The following is a 24109-nucleotide window of genomic DNA, read 5'->3' as shown; positions in this document are numbered from 1 at the left end:
CTCTCCGGACTGAGAATATGGGAGGCACGCTGTATGACACGCTGTATGACACGCTGTATGATGTAACGTCCGTCACAGTCCAGCCAACCAGATTTCGCCTGCAGCATCTGTAAGTCTCGTGTGATTCAGAGAGCTGACGTCGACGGTGGGTGGGTCTGACCACGTGAGACTACCCCAACCAACCCCCTATTCCTCCTTCATGTGTTAACTTACCACTGCCAAAATGGCACATTTAAGCCCTTCTTCTGCCTGCAGGCAAGGAGAAAATCCCTGAGAAAAATGGTGGTGGTGGGGGGGGGGGGATGCAGGGGTGTGTGGCACCCACCCGCCTGCCCCTCCCACTGAAAGCGCTTATGACTGCGTCTTTTTTTTTTTTTTTTTTTGCTGGCCGGGTCCGCTGCACATCCTAATTGGTGGATTTAAATGCCACTCGTCGCATGTGTCTGAGCTTGTATTTAAGCTTGTTTCCCCTTGTTTTAATCCAATCTGTTCCCGATTAGCCAATATTGCTATTTTTGCTGCTCCCACCTGCAGCTGCCTGCCTCTGTAGAGAGGACGAGAGTGAAAGGAAATTGCCGAGAAGCATTGTGGGCTGGTATTTTGTTTGGAAATTTCGTACCATTTCCATCAATCTGTATCTGCCTGCCGTATTTACCGCGTATCTAGAGAACCGTCGGCATGGCGGACGTGCTGCTGTGGACCCGAGGACATGCGCTGTCGGATTTGGTGTCATTTTTGCACAAGCGAACACGTTCAATATGAACTGCCGCTCAGCTCTGTGGGGGGCTGTTTGATTGTGAACTCTTGACACATCACATCGGGGGGGGGGGGGGCGAAATGAACAGTCACCAAGCTCCAAACGGCGGTAGATTTTCAGTTTGGCGAGTAAATCTCGGAAGGCTATCCGCCACATGGACGAGAGTGTCTACCACGTTTTGTGTTACGGGCATTCTGTCCTCTGCTGTCTCTGTGTCTTGAGTTTCACAAGGGCGGGCTGAGCACACACACACACACACACACACACACACACACACACACACACACACACACACACACACACACACACACAAACACACAAAGGAGCGCCAGCCACTCCTACCGTACGCACGGGTACGGGACATCAGTCACTTGCTGCCGGTCTAAGCCTGACTTCAGTGGAAATCTGGAATGGGTGAGAACGAAGAATGAGGATATAAGATGAAGGTTTTTCAGAAGTTCACATGAAATGACAAGGATCAGGTGCCCCGAGGAAACAAGTTGGAAAAACAGAAGAATCAATGGTAGTAGTCTTAAAGGGTAAACAACGCAAGAAGAAAATAGAAATTTGAAAGGATAACTAAGATGGCAGAAGACAGAGGGGAATGATAAGCAAAACACTCAGGAGCCAGAAGATGCTGTGATTCCCTGACTAGATCCACTACAGCAAAGCGCAGAGATGATTGAGGAGCTCCAGACGTTAACTCGACTACACAAATGGAGCTTGGCTCTTATTTATGGGCTGGGAAATTAATTCCAGCCACCAGCTAAATGTTGACAAATGTTGGCAATGGCGGGTAGGTTTATCTGTTGAACCAGACGCTTAGGCAACCAGCCATCGGTTTTTTGGTCGTGTTCAAATCTAAAAATGTAGTTGGAGAAAGCGTTTTGGCACGTTTTGGGATGAACCAGTACAGTGGAAGTTTGTTTCCTGCCCCGAAACTCTGTTCTGTTATTACTTACAAAGCATTAAGCCCCCCCACACAGCATTAAGCCCCCCCACACACATGTTCCGTGGTGAAACAGCTCTGTGCCCGCTGTTGTTCTCTGTGGAGAGAGCAGTGCCTCCCCAACTGTGTGGCAGCGCTAACCTTTGGCGTCGCGCACCGCTCGAATTTGCCATCGTGCGCTGCTCTCACAGTTTCAAATTGTTTCAACTTTGACCTACTTAGCGCTGAACTTTCTCCGCTCTACCTCACGGCGAGAGAAGAGAAGATCACTCATCATGTGAAGGCTGGAGACAGACCAACTCTGCCGCACTGCCTGAAATTCACTTTACAAAATAGGGGGGAACCCCCCCCCCCCCCCCCCATATGTTCTTCAGATAGGGGGGATTTATAGACTTTGGGGGGGATTTATTCGGAAGCGTTCCACACCACCAAATTCTCTCACGTCACTCCCCTCTTCCAGGAGCTCCACTGGCTTCCCATCTCGGCCCGCATCAAATTCAAGACACTGGTACTGGCCTACAGGGCAGTACACCAGTCAGCTCCCCTGTACCTGCAATCCATGGTCAGGTTCCAAACCTCTCAGCGCTCCCTTCGCTCCTCCACCAGTGCAGGTCGCCTCGCCCCTCCTTGGCTACGGGGGCTCAAAAGTCGCTCATCCCGATCTCGACTCTTCTCGTCCCTGGCACCTCAATGGTGGAACGAGCTTCCACCTTCGGTCAGGACTGCTGAATCACTGCCGATCTTTTGGAAAAGACTAAAGACACACCTTTTCAGGCTCCATCTGGGCCCTTCTTGATCTAACTTTGTTCTCTCTCATTCCTTATTAAAAAAAAAAAAAAAAAAAACTAACCAACCTTGTACCACTAACCTAAACTTGTACCACTGTTCCTTCAGAAGTTGTGGTTGTCATAGACTGCTCCATAGTTGATTGCTCTATTGCTGACAAAAAATGTGTTATTGTAAGTCGCTTTGGATAAAAGCGTCTGCCAAATGACGTAATGTAATCTGTTCGTGCAAACCAATGCGGGATTATTCCCCCTTTATACATGTCTGTGCTGGAGAGCACGGAAAGTTTTTTTAAAAGCCTGTTTTTAAAAGCCTGTAGGCTAGTTTGTAGATTTAGCTCACTTTCTGTTTGTACTCGAAATATCTGCTATCATGTGGAGGCAGCTTTAGGGTTGGGTATCGAGAACTGGTCAGATTGACCGATTGGTCAGACCAATAAACCCTTGGGGAAATAGTACGGCTGCACCGCTGCGGTTCGTTTTCAATTTGTTTTTAAAGCAGGACTAAACCACAAAACACTTTTTCAGCTTTTAACCAATATATATGGCTTTTGGGGTGGTATGTGAAGGATTCTGGTCAAAATCTGCACATTTGAGACCAATCTGTTACAATTGTACAAACCCTTATCATTTCAGCAGCATAAGTGCCATCTATGGGTTTCAAACCTGCTTTTTTGTGTGCCCTCAAATGAATGGGCGATTTGGTACATCGTTATGTCATGGTGGTATTTGCGCGTGCCCCACTCATGTGAAAATCCCCCCCCCCCCCCCTCTCCATGTGATTATTACTGTAGTTCACGTGGCGCGAGCCCTTTAAGAGCAATGCATCATGGTGTAATCGCCTACTGTGGCTAATGTTAGTGGCTAGCTAGTTATGTTACATGGCAGTAAAATGCCACTGAATGACCAAATTGATATAACTTTGAACCATTTCGAGTAACACTGTTTCCATACGGATCACCAGCGTTAGTTTGTTGTTTATAACGTGGCTATATTGATCATTTATCATTCTCTATCTCTGATACACGGAAAATACTGGGAGGCGGGCCATAACGTCTCTGTCGATGATTTGATTTGACAGTTCTGGGCACTGGCATTGGCGTTGGCCAATCCTGGCGTGTTCCACCCCCAAATCGATTGTGTTCTGGCGCAAAGCGGAGTGGGTTCCAGGACGAAACGGGCTCGAGCCAACTACGTTATCTGCAGAGCAGCAGTAAATACAATATTCCTGGAATGCGAGTTTAACTAAACGGTTACATGTCCTCTGCATTCTACAACAAATAAAGACATTACAATTTGTTTTATTTTGTATCTTACATACTTATTGGCCATTATAGTACCATAATTATTATTATAGTTTATTCTGCCAGGGTACAGAAGGGAGTACAGGCGGCCATCTTGCCTGCAGAGTTTTCAAATCAAGTAGAATACCGTTCTGCAATAAATCTGTGGGGTTTAGTCCTGCTTTAACTTCTAAGGTATCTTCCTTTTTTATTATCAGGCAAATGGCCATTTCTAGCTGCCACCTGTGTGTGTCTTGGCCGAAAGGTGAATTAATTCAGTGTGGGTCAACTTGACTAAAGCAGCTGTAAGTACAGGTAGAGGCAATTAAAACCAGTGCCAGTGCAACCTGGCAACAGCAACACTCTTATGAAGCACTTGCAACTTCCAACATGGTGTTAATTTGAAGCGGTGTGGTGTGTTGGACTGCTTCAGCAAACTTCCTGCTTCATGCAATTCCTCGGAATTCTGGCTCGGCCTTGTTGAGGCAAGGTAACAAGCCTGTTGGAAAAAAGTTCAAAAAGTGAATTTAGTGAAACAAATTAAATGGCGAGCCACCTTCTTCCCCAGGGGCGGATTTTAAATGCTCTTAATTTCACTTGTCATATTTCGTTGCTTGCTCAGTGGATAGCGTTAGTGGCGAGTGGTGTTGGCGCTCGGTGCAGATGATCGTGTCGTGTGAATGGACCCAACACTGGCCATTTGGCCTACTGTGTATATTGTTGTTGTTTTTTTACATACATTTGAATTTGAGTGTTGTTGGGTTTGTGTAGTGTGAAGCTCTCCAAGACTGAAATCCCACAGGGACATTGGCAGCAGCGAATGAGACTTTAGCCTAACGGGGAAGGGAAAAGAAAATGAACCAGAAGAGAAGTCACTTTAACAACACCCACTCGCATAGATATGCTGAGGTCAACACGATTCCAAACTGCACCAGCTCCACTCTTGGTAAGTTACTATAGTATTTAATTTAGAAGAGTAATTGTCATATAAAATAGTGTAAAATGGCAGCATGCCCGGATCCGTCCACACAAATTAAATGAAAGATGTCTGTCATAAGTGATTAGTTCCCAATCAATAATGTAATGATCGCACTTCAAAATACATTAGTAAACTGTAGCTTCATATAGCGAAGAAACAGTATACGATAACACATATTTTGTATTGCGTAATGTGAACAGTTTAGCAATCAGATGGCAAGCAGACCGGTCGTTTAGTCTGAGCTGACATGCTGCTACGTTATATAAGTGGAGTGGAATAGTGTGTTGGTATCGATAATTGGTATCAACAATGGTATTGATATCTATCAACCCTACTAAAAGGGGTATTGTCTGATATTGTCACACTAACAGTATTGACGGATCTTGGCCCCAATATAATTTTTGCTGCCGATATCTGCCCCGATTTGTGGAATTTTAGATTCTCATTTTTGTGACCTTTATTCCTAGAAGTATAATTAATACAACTGTCAAAGTAGCAAACAAACACAACTAATATCGTCTATTGTTGAAAAGCCATTTAGTAAAACCACTTAATTATCTTAAGATGGGCATGGGTCTGACTCTGAAAAGCTGAACTTGTTTTGCATCTGCCATTACAGATTCTTACAAACTGCGTATCGGTATCGGCCTAAAAAACACTATCGGTTACGGTTAGCACGCCTAACTATAATCAGCCTTGGAGTCGGCCTCAGTCTTTCTACATGAACAGACTGGTAATGCATGTCTTCCCTTAGGGCCTGACAACGAGCTGTAGACCAGTCTGTAGACCAGACTAACTCAGTTGGCTGGTTGGTAGGATTGGTTTTTTCCCCTCCAGATGACTTCTGCTGACTGCCTAACAGCTGCTGGCGAGATGAATATGTTCTGCTCTCTCCTTCACTCACTGTCGAGAAATGGGCAAGATTGACTCGTGTCGGCCTGACGACTCACTCGTTTACAAATCTAGTGCTTTAGTGCGTTTTATGTACATTTCCGCAACATTCATGATAACTTGGTGTTCTGATTTTTTTAGATCTTTATTCAGAATTGGCTATAATCTCCTTTCCCAAAAACTTTTTTGCCTCCACCACCTTTTTTCTTCTTCTCCATTGTCCTATTTCTTTAACAGGCATACCTTCTCCAGTGTCAGAGAGCCAGAAAGCTTAAAGGTTAGTTGAAAGAGCTGCGTGATGGATGACATTCCCAGTGCTAAGTGGTGTGCTTGCTGTGATGCTGAACAGCGAGTAGAAGCCCGGTTCAGCCAGGCGGGTGTGCTGCACCTGTCCCCCCCCCCCCCCCCCCCTCAGGCCAGACACTAGGCCTTGGGGCGAGATGACAGACAGCCGCAGTCTGGACCACTGCCGGGGCCTATTTATAGCCTCTTAACTCCCAGACGCGAGCCACAGGGGATGGAGCAGGGAAGAGAGGAGAGGAGCAGAGAGCAGCGTGGCCTCTGGGAATGCTGGGCCAGGGAGCTGATGAGAAGTGGGTGAAGGAGCATCATGTGGAGGAAGGAAAGGAAACTGAGCACGGAAGAGAGGGGAAAGTAAAGCAAAGGAGGCTGCCGGGGGAGATGAGGAGTACCGTAAATTCCGGACTATAAGCCGCACCTTTTTTCCCGTTTTTTGGCCTTTTTTGGCCCCTGCCGCTTATATAACGGTGCGGCTTATCTATGGATTTTTTCCTAAAAAAAAAAAAAAAAAAAAAATCTCTCTTTTTTAGCACTCTTTCTAACTATAAATCCACTTCTGTTTTAATTTCCTCTCTTGCCCTCTTTTCACCACACCGCGGACACTGTGTGCACTGTAAAAAACAACACAGGTGGTGTTGTGTTATGTTGTTTTGTTGAAATGTTAATAAATGGGAGCTTCCTCAAACAGCCATCTCTTTCCCGACAATCCCCTCTGTGCATGAACCCTTACATATGGTAATTAAACATTAAAACACAATAAAAAAAACATTAAAACACCCGCGGCTTATAGTCCGGTGCGGCTTATATATGTAAAAAACAGTCAACTTTGCAGGTGCGGCTTATACACCGGTGCGCCTTATAGTCCGGAATTTACGGTACCCCCTTTTTTTCTGTCTCCCTTTCCCCTCCTCCCATGGCTGGAGCGACTGCGTGTCGCTACCAAACCCCCAAACGTTACTTTTCGTGTTGACTCCAGCCATGGGCCTTGGTGGCGAGGTCACACAAAGTGTTGTTTGTGGTCCGTTTAGAAGACATGTGTTTTTGAAATGAACGCCGGCGCTTTGTGAAAGAACGCTGAAGCGGCCGCTTGTTTAGTTGAGAGGCGGTGGGGTGTGAGAGAGGAGCGAGCGAGGGAAGACGGATGGTCCCCCCTCTGCACCCAGCCAAGCTTCCTCCACACGGAGCACCTGCTCGCCTGATGCCAGCGAGAGACAGCGGGGCCAGCCACACGGCTGTGTTTACTCAGGGAAGTGTGTGGGCCAAGTGGCCTCGTCAAAGCCTGGATCCTGCCTGAATGTCAATGAACACGTCCAGCAGCAGCAGACAGCAGGCAGCAGGCCTGCTCTCTCCCATCCCACAGCAGTCAGAACAGGACAGCCACATTCCACCTAAAGGAGGACACTGTTCGGCTTATATGTAGGGCAGAAAACTGCAGGTACAGCTTAAAACTCACTGCTTTACCAGCCAACTGGATTTTTTTTTTTGAATTTAGAGCTTCACATCATGGTTGGCTATCTGCCAAAGTAGACAAAGTTAATTAATGAGCAGATAGCCGGTGTTCATTTCCTGACGTGGTGGTTCCTTATCTTTTGAGCTTTGAAAAACTGACCGAAGACGAGTGAGCCAATCCAAAACACATAGTTGACTTTGATACTGATAGTATGGATGGGCATTTGAAGTAATTAAAATGCTGCTCGGCTGATCCCTCGTATAAACAAATACATAATTCCTGCTGTTTGCCTTTTAGGGGATCCGGGTTCGTATCGCAGATGACATTTCTTGCAATTTATCGATGATCACAGAATCGCTGTATCGCGACGCCATCGTTATCAAAAGCCAAGTATTGCGATCGTATCGTGAGTTACTCTGCGATTCCCACCCCTACAAACGAGTACTCAATTACCCGAGGACTCCCGCCCCCATCCCCATTTGATAGATTAGGGAATTCTGAGTTAGGAGTGCTTTCTCTTCCTGACTTGCTAATTACAGTCCAATTAGTGATTTAATTGTCTTTTGGTGTCAAGTCAGAAATTCCCAATTCTGCATAGCCGTTTCATGCCAGACAGTTAATGCTCCCCAGTGTACATGGGCACGCACACACACACACACACACACACACACACACACACACACACACACACACACACACACACACACACACACACACACCTACCTCCCCCATCTTTCTTTGTCGTCTTAATCACTTCATCTGCCTCGAATGAACTGCAGTTCCCAGGGCTGCCTGCATTACGCTCACACCTCCGGATGGTGTGAGCCCCTCAGGAACCCTCGAGTGCTGTTGGATTCTTCTCACTGCTGTCACACTGTGTCTGTCAGCCAGCAGCGTCTCTCCCGTTTACCGGTCTCAGCGTAGGAAATAGGGGTGGGGGAAAAAATCGATTCACCTAAGTATCGCGATTTTTAATGTCACGATTTTTTGAATCGATCTTTTATTCCAGAATCGATAATCGCAAAAAAAACTTTTGCCCCCACTGTCTAAAAATCTGGGGGCATTTACAAAGTTTTGGGGACACTTAAATTCTTTTTAATTAGTGCATAAAATTGCTAAAGCGTAGTGTGAACAACAGCGCTGTTTGTGTGAGTGTTCTTCATCGTCTTCTGGCAACCAGCTTGCAGGTGCTGAGTGTGTGTGTGTTAGAGATGGAAATTAAATGAATTGAATCTAAATAAAATGATCAAAATATTGGTCCATTTTTGCCCCTGGATCATGGTTTTTAGGGGCATTCTGAGATTTCTTGGGGGCATTTTTGCACTTGCCCCTGGCTCAATTTCTCTCTTCTGCTGCTGGGAGAGGGCATGATGCTGCGCCAGTTAGCATGTTGTCATTGCTGCTGAGGAGGAAATGAGATCTGATTTATTTGATGTGTTCGGTGGTGGTTAGGTGGTTAGGGGGGATGCAAATGCTTACCACTCAATATATCTTGTGCGGGTTTCCATTGTAGCTGTTAACTGCTTGAATTTGCGGAGAGTTGATATAAATATCTATATGAATATATATGTACTGCTTGCTAAATATACCAGCATAACTGTTACATATTGCATAAAATGCATTTAATGGACTGTAAGTTGATCTAGCAACCTGTAGCCGATACCTCAACATTCTCCTGGACCTGGATAGACTCTGATTCTGATACTGGATATTGTGGCTCCTTATTATAAACAATGGCAAAATGATTTACCATTATATGCGGCAGTATAGTAGAAATGGAATCAGGTTGCCTGTGGTCCAACATGGCACTGCAAGCAAATGTCTGCATCCTCACTGCGACTTAATGACACTTCTTATAGTCTCTGCCTGTGCGCTCATATAAGTGCACACAATTTGGTCTCGCAACTTCAGCAAGTCTAGCCTTGCACTGATTTTCATCTTGGAAATGAGCCGAGGAAAGATGGAAATAAATGAAATAAATTGGAAAAGTGTGGCCAACCCATCATGTAACATTGTTGGACCAATTACAGTCAGTGGTGTGTTGGGGTGCAGTGAACGAAACTCAAAGTCTCACTAGTTCAGCTGGCGAGCCTCTGTGCACACACCGTCCAGCAATCAAAGCCAATAACAAACAAGCCATTTTGCAATTCAATTTTGTTTCTAGTATCCTGCCATCTTAACACCTCTCCCTCCTCCACTTCTCCTTCTCCCCCTTTCTCCTACCACTTCATCCTCCCCTCTCCTGCTCCTCTTCCCCCCTTCCTTCTCTCCCAATAGATCTGGGCTCTCTGTCCTGGGATGATTTGGAGAACGACCTTCCAGATGAGCTGATCCCTAACGGAGGAGACCTGGGCCTGATGGGTGGAATGCCCTCCAACGGCGGCTCTGCACCTGTTGCCGGCGGGCCGGGTGGCACCCCGGCGGGCCTCGGCGGAGGAGGGGGCGCCGCCACCATCGTTCCGGACGCAGCCGCCAAACACAAGCAGCTCTCCGAGCTCCTTCGAGCCGGTAGCACTTCCAGCCTCGCGGGCGCAGGGCTGAACTCGGCCAGCCCTCAGCCGGGCGGCATGGGCCCCCAGCTGGGCGCGTCGCACGGGAAGAGCCCCCTGGGCCAGGGCTCCCCGAACAACCACCCTTCCCCCCAGGCCCAGAAAGCGGGAACACCCACTGGAGTAGCAGGACAGAACAGCAACAACAACACAGCAACTATGGGCTTCAGCCAGGCGATGATGAACAATAGCCAGGGTCACGCTGGGCTCTCGGCCCAGGGCGGGCAGCCCCAGCCCGGCCAAGTGATGAACGGCGGCCTGGGACCGGGGGCCGGCAGAGGCCGGGGAGCCGGGGTGGCGGGCATGCAGTACCAGGGAGCGACCGTGCAGGGGGCAGCGCCGGGCACCGGAGGAGCAGGGAGTGTGTTGGCAGAGACGCTCCAGGGGGGCCAGCAGATGGGAGCTCATGCCACCCTCAATGCAGCGCAGCAGGCAGGCAACATGAACAAGGTGAGTGACACTCGCATTCACCATCCCCTCATGTAAAGCCTGTTTGTCTTGAACCCAATGTACACCAGATGAGTTACGGATCCGGTAAAACTGCCAGCTCAGACTCTCTCTATGTTAATAGATGGGTACGGAAAAAATACACACCTGTTCTATTTTAGTCTGATCCCGCATGCGTCCTGACAGATGACATGAGTCTGGTTCTGTTCAGGCAGCGGCACGGAGCCCTAACGCAGTTACGCCTTACGCTCAGACGAGAGCCATCGTGTGTATAGACGGAGCAAGGGGCAACCTCCGGTCCTGAAAAGTGAAACCTTAAACCTGCATTCTTTCGAATGGTCAGCAGGGGGCTGAGGGGAGGCCCACAGCCTCAGACTTTGAAAACCCCTGGTCTACACGATCCACATCCACAGTGTCGACTAGTGGTTTTGATAGTCGACGATTCTGTGAAACCCCTGCCTGGTGAGGATTGGGGGTGGGTGGAATTTGAAATAATAATGTGTTTTGACATTGGACACAAATGGATTTTCTTTGAAACGGAGCCATTTGGAAGGACGCAGAGTGTTGACAGAAACCCTCCATGTGCTTGGTGTGTGTGTGTGTGCGCGCGCGTGTGCGCTTGTGTGTTGATGCCCTTGTCTGCTCAATGTAGCTCGATTTCTGAACGCACTCGTAGTGAATTCAAGTTGCATGTGTGTGATACTTGTGCCAGTGCGCTTGGCTTTCTGTGGACCATCTTAATTGGCCAGTTAATGAGAGCGGAGATGTTCCATGGTCGACCATAAAACTGCTGAGGCTTTGTTTCAAACGGCTTGATTTATTCACTGCAGCAGCCCTCCAAGGCCTTGGGAGAACAACAATAAAGAGCTGTATCAAAGCCGTGCGCGCGCCGCGCTCCAACTTGCTTATTTGTCTGTGCGTGTTGTGTGTGCAGCCGCATCCACAGAGCAAACTGATTGTCTCATTGGCACAAGCATGCTCTTTGTCTCCTTTCTCATTGTCATCGCTTGGACTCCGTTTTAGAAATTAAATGGACACACGCCACACTTGGCAGCTCGACGCTAACTTTTGGCAGGGAAGCCGATATTGACTCTGTTGTCAAGCGCTCAGTCATTGTCAAGATCAGTCCAGGGATTTCTCTGTGTGTGTGCGTGTGTGCGTGTGTGCATGTGTGCGTGCGTATAGATAGTGTCATGGGCTGTTTACCTAAGCTTGCCACCATTGTGGTTTCACAGGAAATCAGTAGGAAGCCATCTATTCTGCTGGCAGCACACACTGAAGCGCTCTGTAACCACAACAGACGCTCAGTGCTAAGCTAGTGAGAGTGGACTTGGGAGACGGTGTGCGTGTGCGACGTGTTGACATGCGAGAGAACAGGTGCACGACCTTTAACCACAGCAGAGACATCAGAGAGATGGAGAGCGGATGTCAAAGTATCGACGGCGTGGGGGACCATGATCATTTGTCTGAAGAAGGAAGCTTTTGTCTGTGTCTGTTGTGGTGATAATCTCAGCCAGTCTGCTGCTTTGATTCTCACGTCACCACACTGTTTACTCTAGGATCTCTTTCAGCAGCGGGGGGTGGGCGGGGCTTTATAGTACCTGGGTCATTCGTGGTTTTATGGCCCCTTGTATATTTTCACTGGCCTGGCACCCGAATCCCCCCCCCACCACCACCACCACCACCACCAGCATCATTTTTGTGATTTATTATACATATTACATAATATGTACAACAGTGATGTTCCATTTAGATTTGGTTGTTTTCCTTTAGTTATGGATATGTAACGTTACACGAATATGCATAATATAAAATTAGGCACATATTGGATCAGTAAATGAGGTTTCTCCATATTTTGCGTAAAGCCAGAATATATGGAATACATGGCGGGGAGAAGTGAACCAAATTGATCGAGTACGGAGTTAATTCAAATAATAATATAATAATATGCAAGCATGCATCGACGTTGCGACTCGTCACTGCCGTCACTGGCCTTCGTTTCAAAATAAAAGCTCTCTCTGCAGAGTCATGTAATTGTGACGTGACATTTTATATATATTTTTTTTAAAGGAGCAGCGGCCAAGATTCAGCAGCGGCGCGTAACCGCCGCTCCAAAACGTATCTAGCGGAAACCCGCTGCACCAGCAGCTCCAGAGAGAGGAGCACGCTGAGGGGTTGACCACCACTAACCCACAGTCTTTGTCCCGCTGTCGTTGTCAAGTTGTAAATCTCTTTTCTGGGCATGCGTTTGTGAGAGACTGCAGTCGCTCTTTTCCACCCCCACGGTTCATTTGTTGTTGTGTGAGTATGAACCTTCCCCTCCTGTTTGTCTGGCTTGCTGGCTGGCTATTTGCCCTGTCATTCACTCACTTGGGGGGGGGTGGGGCAGGTATTGTAAAGCACTTAATCAGTTAGAATGACAGGGGGCGGGCGAGCGAGCGCGATGAGGGGAGGGAGAGAGAGGGTTAGTTTGGCTGAATGCACTCGGCTCCTCCCCCTGGCCTGGTAGTGGAGTGCTGAGACGATCGCTGGCAACTGTGCTGCCTGCCGCTGTGTGGAGTGTGTCAGTGAGGAGGGGAGTGAATGGGAGAGCAAAGTGTGTGTGTGTGCGTGTGTGTGTGTGCGCGTGTGTGTGTGTCTCCGCCCGCTCAGCTGTGTTGGAAAGCTGCCAGCCTCTGGTCGTCTCAGCTGGGTCTTTTTTATCTGGTCTGTTGGAGTGGTGTCGACAGCCTGGGGGGGGGGGGGGGGGGGGGGGTGCACTGCACTGCCTGGCCAGGCATGGCTGAGTCTGCTCTGCTCTGCCAGCAGCTCAGGGGGATGAGAGTGCAGCCGTGACTAGATCAATCTGGAGAGCATGGCACAAACGGGGGATTTTATTCCCACCGGGGCCACCCGCGTGAAATATGTATGCAGTCATGGTATTGTAAGGCACTTTGGATTAAAATGTCCACCAGGAAAGGAGGAGGGTGGGATTTGAAGGACAGGAAAACAAACGGAGCAGAGAGGGAAGGTGCGGGGGTCAGATTGCCAGGGGAAAAATGCGAGGAAAGAAGTAGCTTTTTAAGTGTTTATGATTTGTTTTCAGTGCACCAAAAGTGTTTTTCTCCACAGACGACAACAAGGGATGGCTACGGAAATGAAGTACTTTAGAGTTTAGAGACACTGGCTAAATGACGAAGGATCTGAAGAATTCTGTACCAATTTTCGGTTCCAAATGACATTAAAGAGGACATGAAACGAGGAAATAGACCCTACACCAACTGTGGTGGGCGCAGTGGCATTACAGGTGGGGCGCAGAAAGGCAGCGCGGAACCAATGTTTTGACCGGTTTGACGTGCACATGTGCGGCTGGCGTCGGACTTCTTTTCACAGCAGAGGTATAAACAAACCCCACTTCCGTAGTGACTTCACGTTCATTCATTTCAGTGTAACAGTGAGTGTGCAGTCAGAATGAAGAGACATGTGACAGGGCAGGCAAAAAGAAAAGCAGGCTATATAAACAAGAAGACAGAGTCGGGTGAAGGTAATCAACCAAAACAACACAAGGCAAGAAGAAAATATGACGATGTCTATCTTGCTCTGAGATTCATAGTGAATGTGGTATAGTAGATGAGGAGAGACCACCAGTCTGTGTTTTATGTCTGAAAACTCTGGCAGCGGACAGTATGAAACCCAACAAATTAAAAAGACACTTGGAGACCAATTTGCAGCAGCTAATATAGTGATAATTAAGACTTAATGCTCTCACAAATGGACTTGCTCATTTTTATTGACAAATATTTGTTCTTTTTTGCACAGATATAACTTTACTGATATTGTTCTAACAAAGTGATTGCACATTTTATTTTATTTTTGTCTGATGGAGCAATCTAGTTAACTTTGTTATCGTTCTAGCAAAGTGATTGCAAATGCTTGTTTGATTTCTCTTTATTTCTTTGTTATTATTTGTTTAAGTACAGAGGGAGCAATCTAGTCACAAAATGTTGCACAAATTTGTCTATAAAGTTGGAATGGAAGTCGTTTTTTATATTCGGACATTACTGAAAGAAAATGGAAAGCAATGGTCATGATCTTGTTATGATATTTCAATAAAAGTTAGACTTGGACCGTTTTGTTAAAATTTTATTGGGGCATGACAATTTTTCCTCCTCCAAATTGGGGCATGACAGAAACAGTTTGAGAACCACTGCCCTACACAGAGCTTTGTGTATTACTAAGACTAGAAATATCGTGTGCTCCTTTCTAGCGTCCCTCGCCTCCTCGAACACTGTGCATGCTCGCCCTCAGCTCTCACGCACGATTGATTGATTGATTGATTGATGCTCGCCCTCAGCTCCCACGCTGCGCATGCTCGCCCACAGCTCTCACGCTGCGCATGCTCGCCCACAGCTCTCATGCTGCGCATGCTCGCCCGTAGCTCCCACGCTGCTCGTGCTCGCCCACGTTTCCTCATACAATGACGAAGCTGGAAAACTTTCCTCTGTGGCGATCTTTCTTTTTTAAAACATGCTGTTTTTAGCTTTCCATGTTCCTATCTGTGGCTGGTGTTCCCGCCGTCAAGCTAACAGCCTGAGCTAAAACACCACCCCCTGTTATAACTTTCAAAATAATACACATTTGGAGTTTCCTCGAATAATATGAAGTACCAAAATGAAAATAACAGACTCCTGGCTTATTACAAACTGTCATTGGCTCCGACCATGTCAATCAGAGCGGCTTCCGCTCCCTCCTCCCTGTGTGTCGCTGTAAATAGTGCCCTGCCACCGCAGTGAAAACAACAACGCTAACTAGCTAGCAAGCTAACGGCAGAAACCTACACGCTAGCTCGTTGCTACACGCTGAAAACGGCAAGTTGGATTGTTTGAAACTATTTTCCAAGGGCACTGCCGCTAAGCACCGCCCATCGCAATCCCACTATGGAGACCTGCGGTGCCAGACTCCTCGGACGGAAGGGAGAGGAGGCTGGCCAGCGAGACTACTATCTCACAAACAATAATTTATTTATAAAAGTGCATGCTGTCGCATTAACCTCATTCATTGAACTGCATTTTTGTAATGTACTCATTTTTAGTGTTGGATTGGCTGCTCTTATCAAGAATCTCGCCTTTTGGACATTTTTGGAATTCTATTAACTTGATCCCCCCCCCCTCCTTCTCTCTCGTCTGTCTATTGGTGTTTCCAGATGGGCCTTGGCAGTAATGGGGGTCCATTCGGGGCGCAGGCCTATGGTCAGGGTGCAGCGGGGTCGGGCCAGCAGCAGCTCCAGAACAAGGCTGCCCTCGCCAACAGCCTGCCCACCAGCCCAAACATGGTTAGTACACATTCATTCACTGTCCTGCTCGTATCAATTCTGTTCTATTCAAGAAAGAACAGCCGCGGTAATCTGTGTTACCGCTGTTACACGGTGGTCGGGCATACATCGAATACTTTACTCGCCCACCATCGACACCATTGTTGTTGTTGTTTCCCCCGCCCAGGTGCAGGGAAACATGTTGTTTCCCCCGCCCAGGTGCAGGGAAACGCATGCCAAATTCCACTTCATGCAGTCTCAGTCAAGTAAAGCGTGGTGTAGCTTCGTGAGACAGCCTAATATTCTATATTCTAATATATATTCTAATATATAAATTAAACGAATACTCGGAATATGAAAAATGTATATTCGATTAATAATATTACATGGCCCTAACCCCTAACCCTAACTCTTGGCAGCATAAAAAAAGCATACATTTAGGTTTCATACAAAAACAAACAAACATTATGAACAGGCAGATTTGGATTGCATGGGCATTGCGCGTTCTCATGAGAGCTTGCGCTGCTGCCTGTCTGTCTGTCTGCCTCGGGCGAGATCTGGGCCACTACACTCACTGATGGACAGGAGTCACTTTGTTCACAGCAGTAAGAGAGAGTGATTTCCACTCTGAGCAGTCTAAGAAGCCCTGTTTGGAAGCACTTTGGATTTTTCTCAGTAGACGGCAAAATTGTGGAATCTGAGATAAAAGTTGTGTGCAAACTACGTAGCTAAGCTAGTTAGCTTACCGTTAAGTCGCCTGTGGAGCTACTGGTGCAGAATAGGGACAAACCAGACTGCAGCAAGGCAAAGCACTATTCCTCCTCCTCACCCAATTTCACTATCTTATGGAAAGTGATTAAGGAATATTCAAATTTCATTTTTGACAGCCCTAGTCATTCAGACCAATCACTGTGCTTAACACGGTAAACTCTACTCCACAACTAGGGCACGCGCCGCGCGACAAACGCACCTTCAAAACACCCAGCAGCCAGCCACAGACAGTGAGCCGCGGAGCTGAGAGAGCTTGTGTCGGTTAAAGAAGAAACTAATGTGTACATTAATCGTACAGATTCTTTCCAAATTTCAACCCGAATGTGAGTAAACTACAAGTCTTCAAGTGAATTCAACTTGTTTGTTTATATGAAGTAGCAGGCAGCAGTGACTGATACACAGCTTACTTTGAAGAGTTTGTTCAGAGAGCAGTATGTAAACGGGGAGAAGTCCGCTACGTTACAACATGGTGAGCCCACCTGAATAAATTAACGTTTCGTCACAAATATCCACACTCTGACTAGTACCTTGACTGCTGCGTCGGGCTGAGAGCAGTTAAAAGAAAACTCCTGAGCATCAGGACAGTATAGGGGCTCATGTTCTCCCCCCCCACCGGTGTTGTCACAGGTTTTTTCTAACCGGTAGGGAAATGTCCCAACTGTGGCATCCCTAGACTTGATTTGATAGAAAAGATGTGGTGGAAACCATGACATTTTATAGTGCTCACATATAAGCGCTGAATTTGTTGCCTTAGATCAGGGGTAGGCAATTTTTTTTTTCTCCGAGGGCCATACTGACATCAAGTAAGTGAAGGGCCACACATTAGAGATTATACCTGCCAAAACTCCTGATTTTTGTGTGAGTCTCCCTATTTTTAACCCTCTCTCCCGTTGTGATTGGTCAGTTCTCGTTAATCTCCCGATATAATAGTGATACAAATCCAATGGCTGTAGCAGATGAGATTTATTGACATAATTCTGCCTTTTTATTGAGTTTTGGGGGTTGTTTTGTTTTTCTTTGGGGACGTTGGGGACCGGATTGAGATGGTCCAGGGGCCGGGGCCGGCCCTGGGGCCGCATTTTGCCCATGTGTGCCTTAGAACCAAAGAAACCAAGGATGTTCTATTCCCTCGTCTCAACTTGGACATTTCTTTTTGTCTTGTCGTCTTCTTCCTCCTCCTCCCATGCAGCAGCCCCAACAGCAGGCGGCCATGTTGCCCCTGGCCGGTGGCGGCGTGGCGGTGGCGGTGGCGTCGGCGGGCCCCACGGCCGACCCAGAGAAGCGTAAGCTGATCCAGCAGCAGCTGGTCCTGCTGCTCCACGCGCACAAGTGCCAGCGGAGGGAGCAGGCCAACGGGGAGGTGAGGGCCTGCGCCCTGCCTCACTGCCGCACCATGAAGAACGTGCTCAACCACATGACCCACTGCCAGGCCGGCAAGTCCTGCCAGGGTGAGTTCAAGCGCCAGCGTTTGAGACGCTTAAATAATCCAATGAACCTGATGATGATATTTCCTGCTATTGAAAAGCTGGGACGTCGGACACAATGGTTAGAAAAGACAGGGGGAATCAGTCCTGACACGCGACTGCACGTTTTGTGTCGTTACACCCCTGCTGGAATTTCACATGTACTATTTTTTGCTGTGAAGAATTGTGAGCTAATAGAAGTGTTAGCGCTGTCTCTTTGATACATGGATGCACGTTGCTCATTTAATGGGTATTTGCTCATATGTAATAGCGCTTGGTATCCCTTGGCAAAAACCATTCACATGGTAAAAAAACTTAACGTTTGAATTTTTTGACATTTCCATAAATTAGAAACTCCTATATACTGTATAACTTTTTGAATGACTGAGATTGCTCTCTCAGATCAAAATTATTTTAATCTATGATGTGTCTCGAAGTAAAACGCGGCCAGTAGCACAGACAGGGCCGGGCATCTGGTGTCCTCGGTGAGGCCAGTAGCACAGACGGGGCCGGGCATCTGGTGTCCTCGGTGAGGCCAGTAGCACAGACAGGGCCGGGCGTCTGGTGTCCTCGGCGAGGCCAGTAGCACAGACAGGGCCTGTTGTCTGGTGTCCTCGGTGAGGCCAGTAGCACAGACAGGGCCTGTCGTCTGGTGTCCTCGGTGAGGCCAGTAGCACAGACAGGGCCGGGTGTCTGGTGTGCTCGGCGAGGCCAGTAGCACAGACAGGGCCGGGCGTCTGGTGTCCTCGGTGAGGCCAGTAGCACAGACAGGGCCGGGTGTCTGGTGTCCTCGGCGAGGCCAGTAGCACAGACAGGGCCGGGCGTCTGGTGTCCTCGGCGAGGCCAGTAGCACAGACAGGGCCGCGCGTCTGGTGTCCTCGGCGAGGCCAGTAGCACAGACAGGGCCTGGTGTCCTCGGTGAGGCCAGTCGCACAGACAGGGCCGGGCGTCTGGTGTCCTCGGTGAGGCCAGTAGCACAGACAGGGCCTGGTGTCTTCGGTGAGGCCAGTCGCACAGACAGGGCCTGGTGTCCTCGGTGAAGCCAGTAGCACAGACAGGGCCGGGCGTCTGGTGTCCTCGGCGAGGCCAGTAGCACAGCCAGGGCCGGGTGTCTGGTGTCCTCGGTGAGGCCAGTAGCACAGACAGGGCCTGGTGTCTTCGGTGAGGCCAGTCGCACAGACAGGGCCTGGTGTCCTCGGTGAAGCCAGTAGCACAGACAGGGCCGGGCGTCTGGTGTCCTCGGCGAGGCCAGTAGCACAGACAGGGCCGGGCGTCTGGTGTCCTCGGTGAGGCCAGTAGCACAGACAGGGCGTCTGGTGTCCTCAGCGAGGCCAGTAGCACAGCCGGGGCGTCTGGTGTCCTCGGTGAGGCCAGTAGCACAGACAGGGCCGGGGGTCTGGTGTCCTCGGCGAGGCCAGTAGCACAGACAGGGCCGGGCGTCTGGTGTCCTCGGTGAGGCCAGTAGCACAGACAGGGCCGGGTGTCTGGTGTCCTCGGCGAGGCCAGTAGCACAGACAGGGCCTGGTGTCCTCGGCGAGGCCAGTAGCACAGACAGGGCCGGGCGTCTGGTGTTCTCGGCGAGGCCAGTAGCACAGACAGGGCCGGGCGTCTGGTGTCCTCGGTGAGGCCAGTAGCACAGACAGGGCCGGGCGTCTGGTGTCCTCGGCGAGGCCAGTAGCACAGACAGGGCCGGGCATCTGTTGTCCTCGGTGAGGCCAGTAGCACAGACGGGGCCGGGCGTCTGGTGTCCTCGGCGAGGCCAGTAGCACAGACAGGGCCTGGTGTCCTCGGTGAGGCCAGTCGCACAGACAGGGCCTGGTGTCCTCGGTGAGGCCAGTAGCACAGACAGGGCTGGGCGTCTGGTGTCCTCGGCGAGGCCAGTAGCACAGCCAGGGCCGGGTGTCTGGTGTCCTCGGCGAGGCCAGTAGCACAGACAGGGCCGGGCGTCTGGTGTCCTCAGCGAGGCCAGTAGCACAGCCAGGGCCGGGGCGTCTGGTGTCCTCGGCGAGGCCAGTAGCACAGACAGGGCCGGGTGTCTGGTGTCCTCGGCGAGGCCAGTAGCACAGACAGGGCCGGGCGTCTGGTGTCCTCGGCGAGGCCAGTAGCACAGACAGGGCCGGGTGCTCCGGCATACGCTCCCCTTCACTCTTGATTGGTCACGCCACGTGTCTCGCCCTAATCCACACACAGCACGGGGGGATTTCCACCCGTTTACAAAAGGAAACACTGCCCACCCCACCTGCCTGCCAGCCCACCCCACCTGCCTGCCAGCCTGCCATTCTAGCTGGATAAATGTGCTGCCCCTCCCTCTCCCACTTCTTGTCTCTATTTATTTTCTGTCTGCTAACTTCCCCCTAACGCTCTTGAACCTCAGCCTCCATCACACTCCTTCCTGTGTCGGTAACATCATTGCTTCTAATGAAAAATTCCCCTCAAGCCACCCCTCATTTATATTTGGCTCCAGCTGTTGCGATGCCCTCGGCCTTGAGCACTTGAAGTTGAATTTGGTGCCAGACACACTCATAGGCCAAGGTGTGTAAGACACACTCATAGGCCAAGGTGTGTAAGTGTGTAGGAGTCTTGTATCTCGTGTGCTTCTCGCTGGCCAGCTCATTTCCTCTCGCTTCAGGATCTCGTCATCTCTCACTGCCACCTAAATAACCGGGCCAGCGAGAGAGTTTGTTTCTCAACGAGTGCTCATCGTCCCCCAAGATTTCAGACTAATCTGCGTTCACTTCCAATATTTGGTTCAATTTCACCTGATGGAGCCTGGAGTCTTTGCGGTCATCGCCAGTGCTTAGTTTGGCTCGGGAGCTGAGTCTGAGGCCTGCTGCTTTGGTTATCACTGAATACTGAATGCGAAAAAAAAGCCACCAACATTATAGGCCCGCCGAAGTGTTTCAGTCTCAGCCAAAAGTGCTGGCGTGTCGACAAAGATAATAGACTTTAATGGCATTTCTTCATGCGTGGCGCTGAACGCTTGAAGGCATGTCGTAATTGTCCTCGGCACATGGAGCGGCTCTCAGCGGTGCCAGGCAGCCAGCAGGGCCTAGTCAAGCCCAGGCTGCCATTTTTTTTCTTTCTTAGATTAGCTGCCCGCTAGCACGTTAGCCTGGCCACAGCTGAGATGAGGCGACTTGAGCTGTCCAATCACGCACACAGGAACACACGTTTTTAGGTCCTCTTTCCACTCGTCCAAATTAGTGACCTTCCAAGACTGGGAATTGGTCCATTGTGCTGAACCTGAGATCTTTGACTTTGGGGCGGACACATTTCTGTCTCTAGTTTCTTTCATTTTTTTCTGGCCCTCCATCTGTCTCTTTTTGAAAAAAAAATGTAATGTCCCTTAAACATTTTTCTGTTGAGAAGAGCCCACATCTCTTGTATTTCTCATACTACCCCAAAGCCTTTATTTACAATCTTTTATTTTCATATAGCCCTAATAAGTTCTAATCCCTCTCTCTATCTCTCTCCTCTAGTGGCTCACTGCGCATCGTCCAGACAGATCATCTCCCACTGGAAGAACTGCACGCGACAGGACTGTCCGGTCTGCCTGCCGCTGAAGAACGCTAGCGACAAGCGCACCCAGCAGCGTGAGTGTAACCCAACGACCTTAAACGCCGGCCCGGGATCGCTTACCCATCGCAAAGCCGGGCCCTCTTTAATAGAGCGATCAAACGCACGGATGAACTTGTGTCATCGACTTGGGATAGGGCGAGCTTGAGAGAAATACAGACGTGCGTAAGTTCTGGATTCATCTCGCAGCTCCTCGGTCTTTACCTTTAGGGGGGATAACCTATTGACATATTGAGTCACGGCGTTGCAAAGCCGTTGGCTTGTGTGCTTCCTGCCAACGTCATTCTATCTAAAGCATCAAACCGGCCGACGAGGTGTGTGGAAACGGGCGTATGCATATCGGCGTGCCCGAGTGCATACCCAACCAGGCAGGCCATTTATTTCTAGCTCTGCGCGCCTCCACGTTGACTGAAAGAGCTGGCTGAGCAAAGAGTGGAGTCCCGCTGGGCTTGTAATCTGACACACAGTCGGGATAGGAGGGGTGATGGAGAAGAGTCCCGCTGAGCCGTTGGCGGTGGAGCTGCTTGCTGGCTGCTGCTACTCCCCGCCGAAGCAGAGCCGAGTTTGACAGCCTCTCTGCCTCGTACCAACCGCTGCTGCTGCTTTCCTTCCACTTTTCTTTCTCGCTTCCAATTTCCCCATCTGTTATTTCTCTGAATGATTTACATGAGTTAATTTTGCGGCTGTCGTTTGAATTTTCCCACCTCGTCACTCGTTTTTTTTTTTTTTCTCCTGCTTTTCTTTACCTCACCGCACTGCTCAGCATCTTTCATCGCTACCAGCGTTCCCGTGTCGGTTTGTCCTTGTTTGGCTCGCATGTCGGAGAGCACAACGCCACGACTTGTACGCTCTCCTGCCAACGCAAACAGCACGCAGAACTTCTTTGTTCTGCCTCCTCCGATTTGTGTCTTTACACATGCTGAGTGTTGGCTTTTTGACTGACCGAGACCTGAACCCACAAGAATATGATAATGTCCCGTCCCCTGAAGGAATTGAGGCATTTCTTTGGGTTTCTGCTGTTTAAAGCGTTTAGCCTTAGATTCATAATCCTTTATATCCTTTTTTGACTCAAACTTTTCAAAGTGGAAGGGGGGTGTGTGTGTGTGTGTGTGTGTGTGTGTGTGTGTGCGTGCATATGACTTTGTGGTTCTTTTGTCTTTGTATCTTGTCTCCCTATAAGTAAGAACTTTGTGACATAGACTAATATTAATATATTCCTTTATTATATTATACCATATTATATTATTATTATATATTTTGCTCTTTATGATAATAGCTTCCATTCAGCTTCAATATGCTTCTCAGTGTGACTAAGGCCATGTCCACACGGAGACGGAAGCAATCTTTTTTTTTCTTTAAGAAAAGTTTTCCATAAACACGGAATCGTTTCAAGAAATGTGTGTATCCAAATGAAACCACTGAATACCACTGAAACCGCTGTAGTATATATGCCAGGCCGGTAAGTGGTGCTGTAACGCTGCCACAAACTACACCAAAAACAGAGAACAAGACAATCTCGTCAATAATGGCATTCAACCACTAGGGGCGCACAGTCTATAATGTGTATGTCACTGTAGCGAGCAGCTTAAACCCTTGGCTTTGTGGGGAGGTTTGCCATGTCGATGAATAAAATGATTAAACCTATACAGGCAAATGCAGAGCTGTTCAGCAGGGCTGATGGTCTCCCTGTAGCCTACAATATAGAACGTTAACTATCGGTAACGTTCCTGATATCATCCACTTCCATGATCTTTAGACATGTTGCAAACACATCCCAGCGTATTGGCCGCTCCTGCACATCACAGCACAGGCTAAATGATGCAACATAAATATACATTATATAAACTCATGGCATAAATGTGTTTTTATTGAAAAAGTGGCGTCAAGTAAGCTTAAGTCTTGTTGGAGTGGACACGAGTGGACATCACAGTGCAACCGTGTGGTCGTCAAACTTCTCACTTCACTATTCACGTTGTATTTGCGAGGGTTATATATAGAGCATCCCGAGTATGTCCGTTACACTCAGGGTTTACATTTCATTTCATTTTGTCCAATATTAAAATATTCCAGAATTGCATGTTGTATTAAAAATATATATTATTTCTATCTAACACGTTTAGCCTGCTTTTGTTTGTGTTTTTGTAAAAACGTAGCCGACGCTAAGCCTTCTGGGAAATATCCAATAAAGGGAGGGGAGGGGTGGATGGGAAGTGTCAGCTGTGGAGCCCTGAGGATGTTGTACACGCTGTTCTCCGTGTCCACTTGTTGCTGACGGTGGTAATAGAGGAGCATTATATTTTGCTGCAAGATCCCCAACAGGCTCAGTAGCTACTGCCATGATTGTTATTGTTGGTGGTGGAGAGAGGTGGGGCTATGGCGTCATCGTTTCAGGAAAGATGCGTATGGGTTGTAAACATGGAAATGCAAGGGTGGCGTCTTCAGATTTATTCCCTCTGGGACCCGGTTTCAAAAATGTGCGTATACTCCCAGATCGTATACTCCCAGAACGCTGGTTCCGTCTGGACGAAACGTCTATCCGAGAAAAAACGTTAGCGGATACACCTAAACTCGTCTCCGTGTGGACATGGCCTAAGTGTGTGTGGTGGCAAGCGTGTTTTT

The 24109-nt window shown here is 48.7% G+C and overlaps 1 protein-coding gene across 1 annotated transcript in view; it reads left to right on the top strand.

The window, feature by feature from the left end:
• crebbpa (CREB binding lysine acetyltransferase a) overlaps positions 1 to 24109 on the top strand; it is a 79608-nt gene that overhangs the window by 5527 nt on the left and 49972 nt on the right. Inside the window, exons 2-5 of the mRNA XM_083656023.1 lie at positions 9672 to 10393; positions 15573 to 15701; positions 17641 to 17899; positions 21394 to 21507. Coding sequence (XP_083512149.1) covers positions 9672 to 10393; positions 15573 to 15701; positions 17641 to 17899; positions 21394 to 21507 — 1224 coding nt within the window. The remainder of the gene's footprint in view (positions 1 to 9671; positions 10394 to 15572; positions 15702 to 17640; positions 17900 to 21393; positions 21508 to 24109) is intronic.

Source organism: Poromitra crassiceps (assembly GCF_964638095.1).
Source record: "Poromitra crassiceps genome assembly, chromosome: 19".
Taxonomy (NCBI): Eukaryota; Metazoa; Chordata; class Actinopteri; order Beryciformes; family Melamphaidae; genus Poromitra; species Poromitra crassiceps.
The sequence above is the reverse complement of the archived record's forward strand: the minus strand, read 5'-3'. Positions and strand labels throughout refer to the sequence as shown.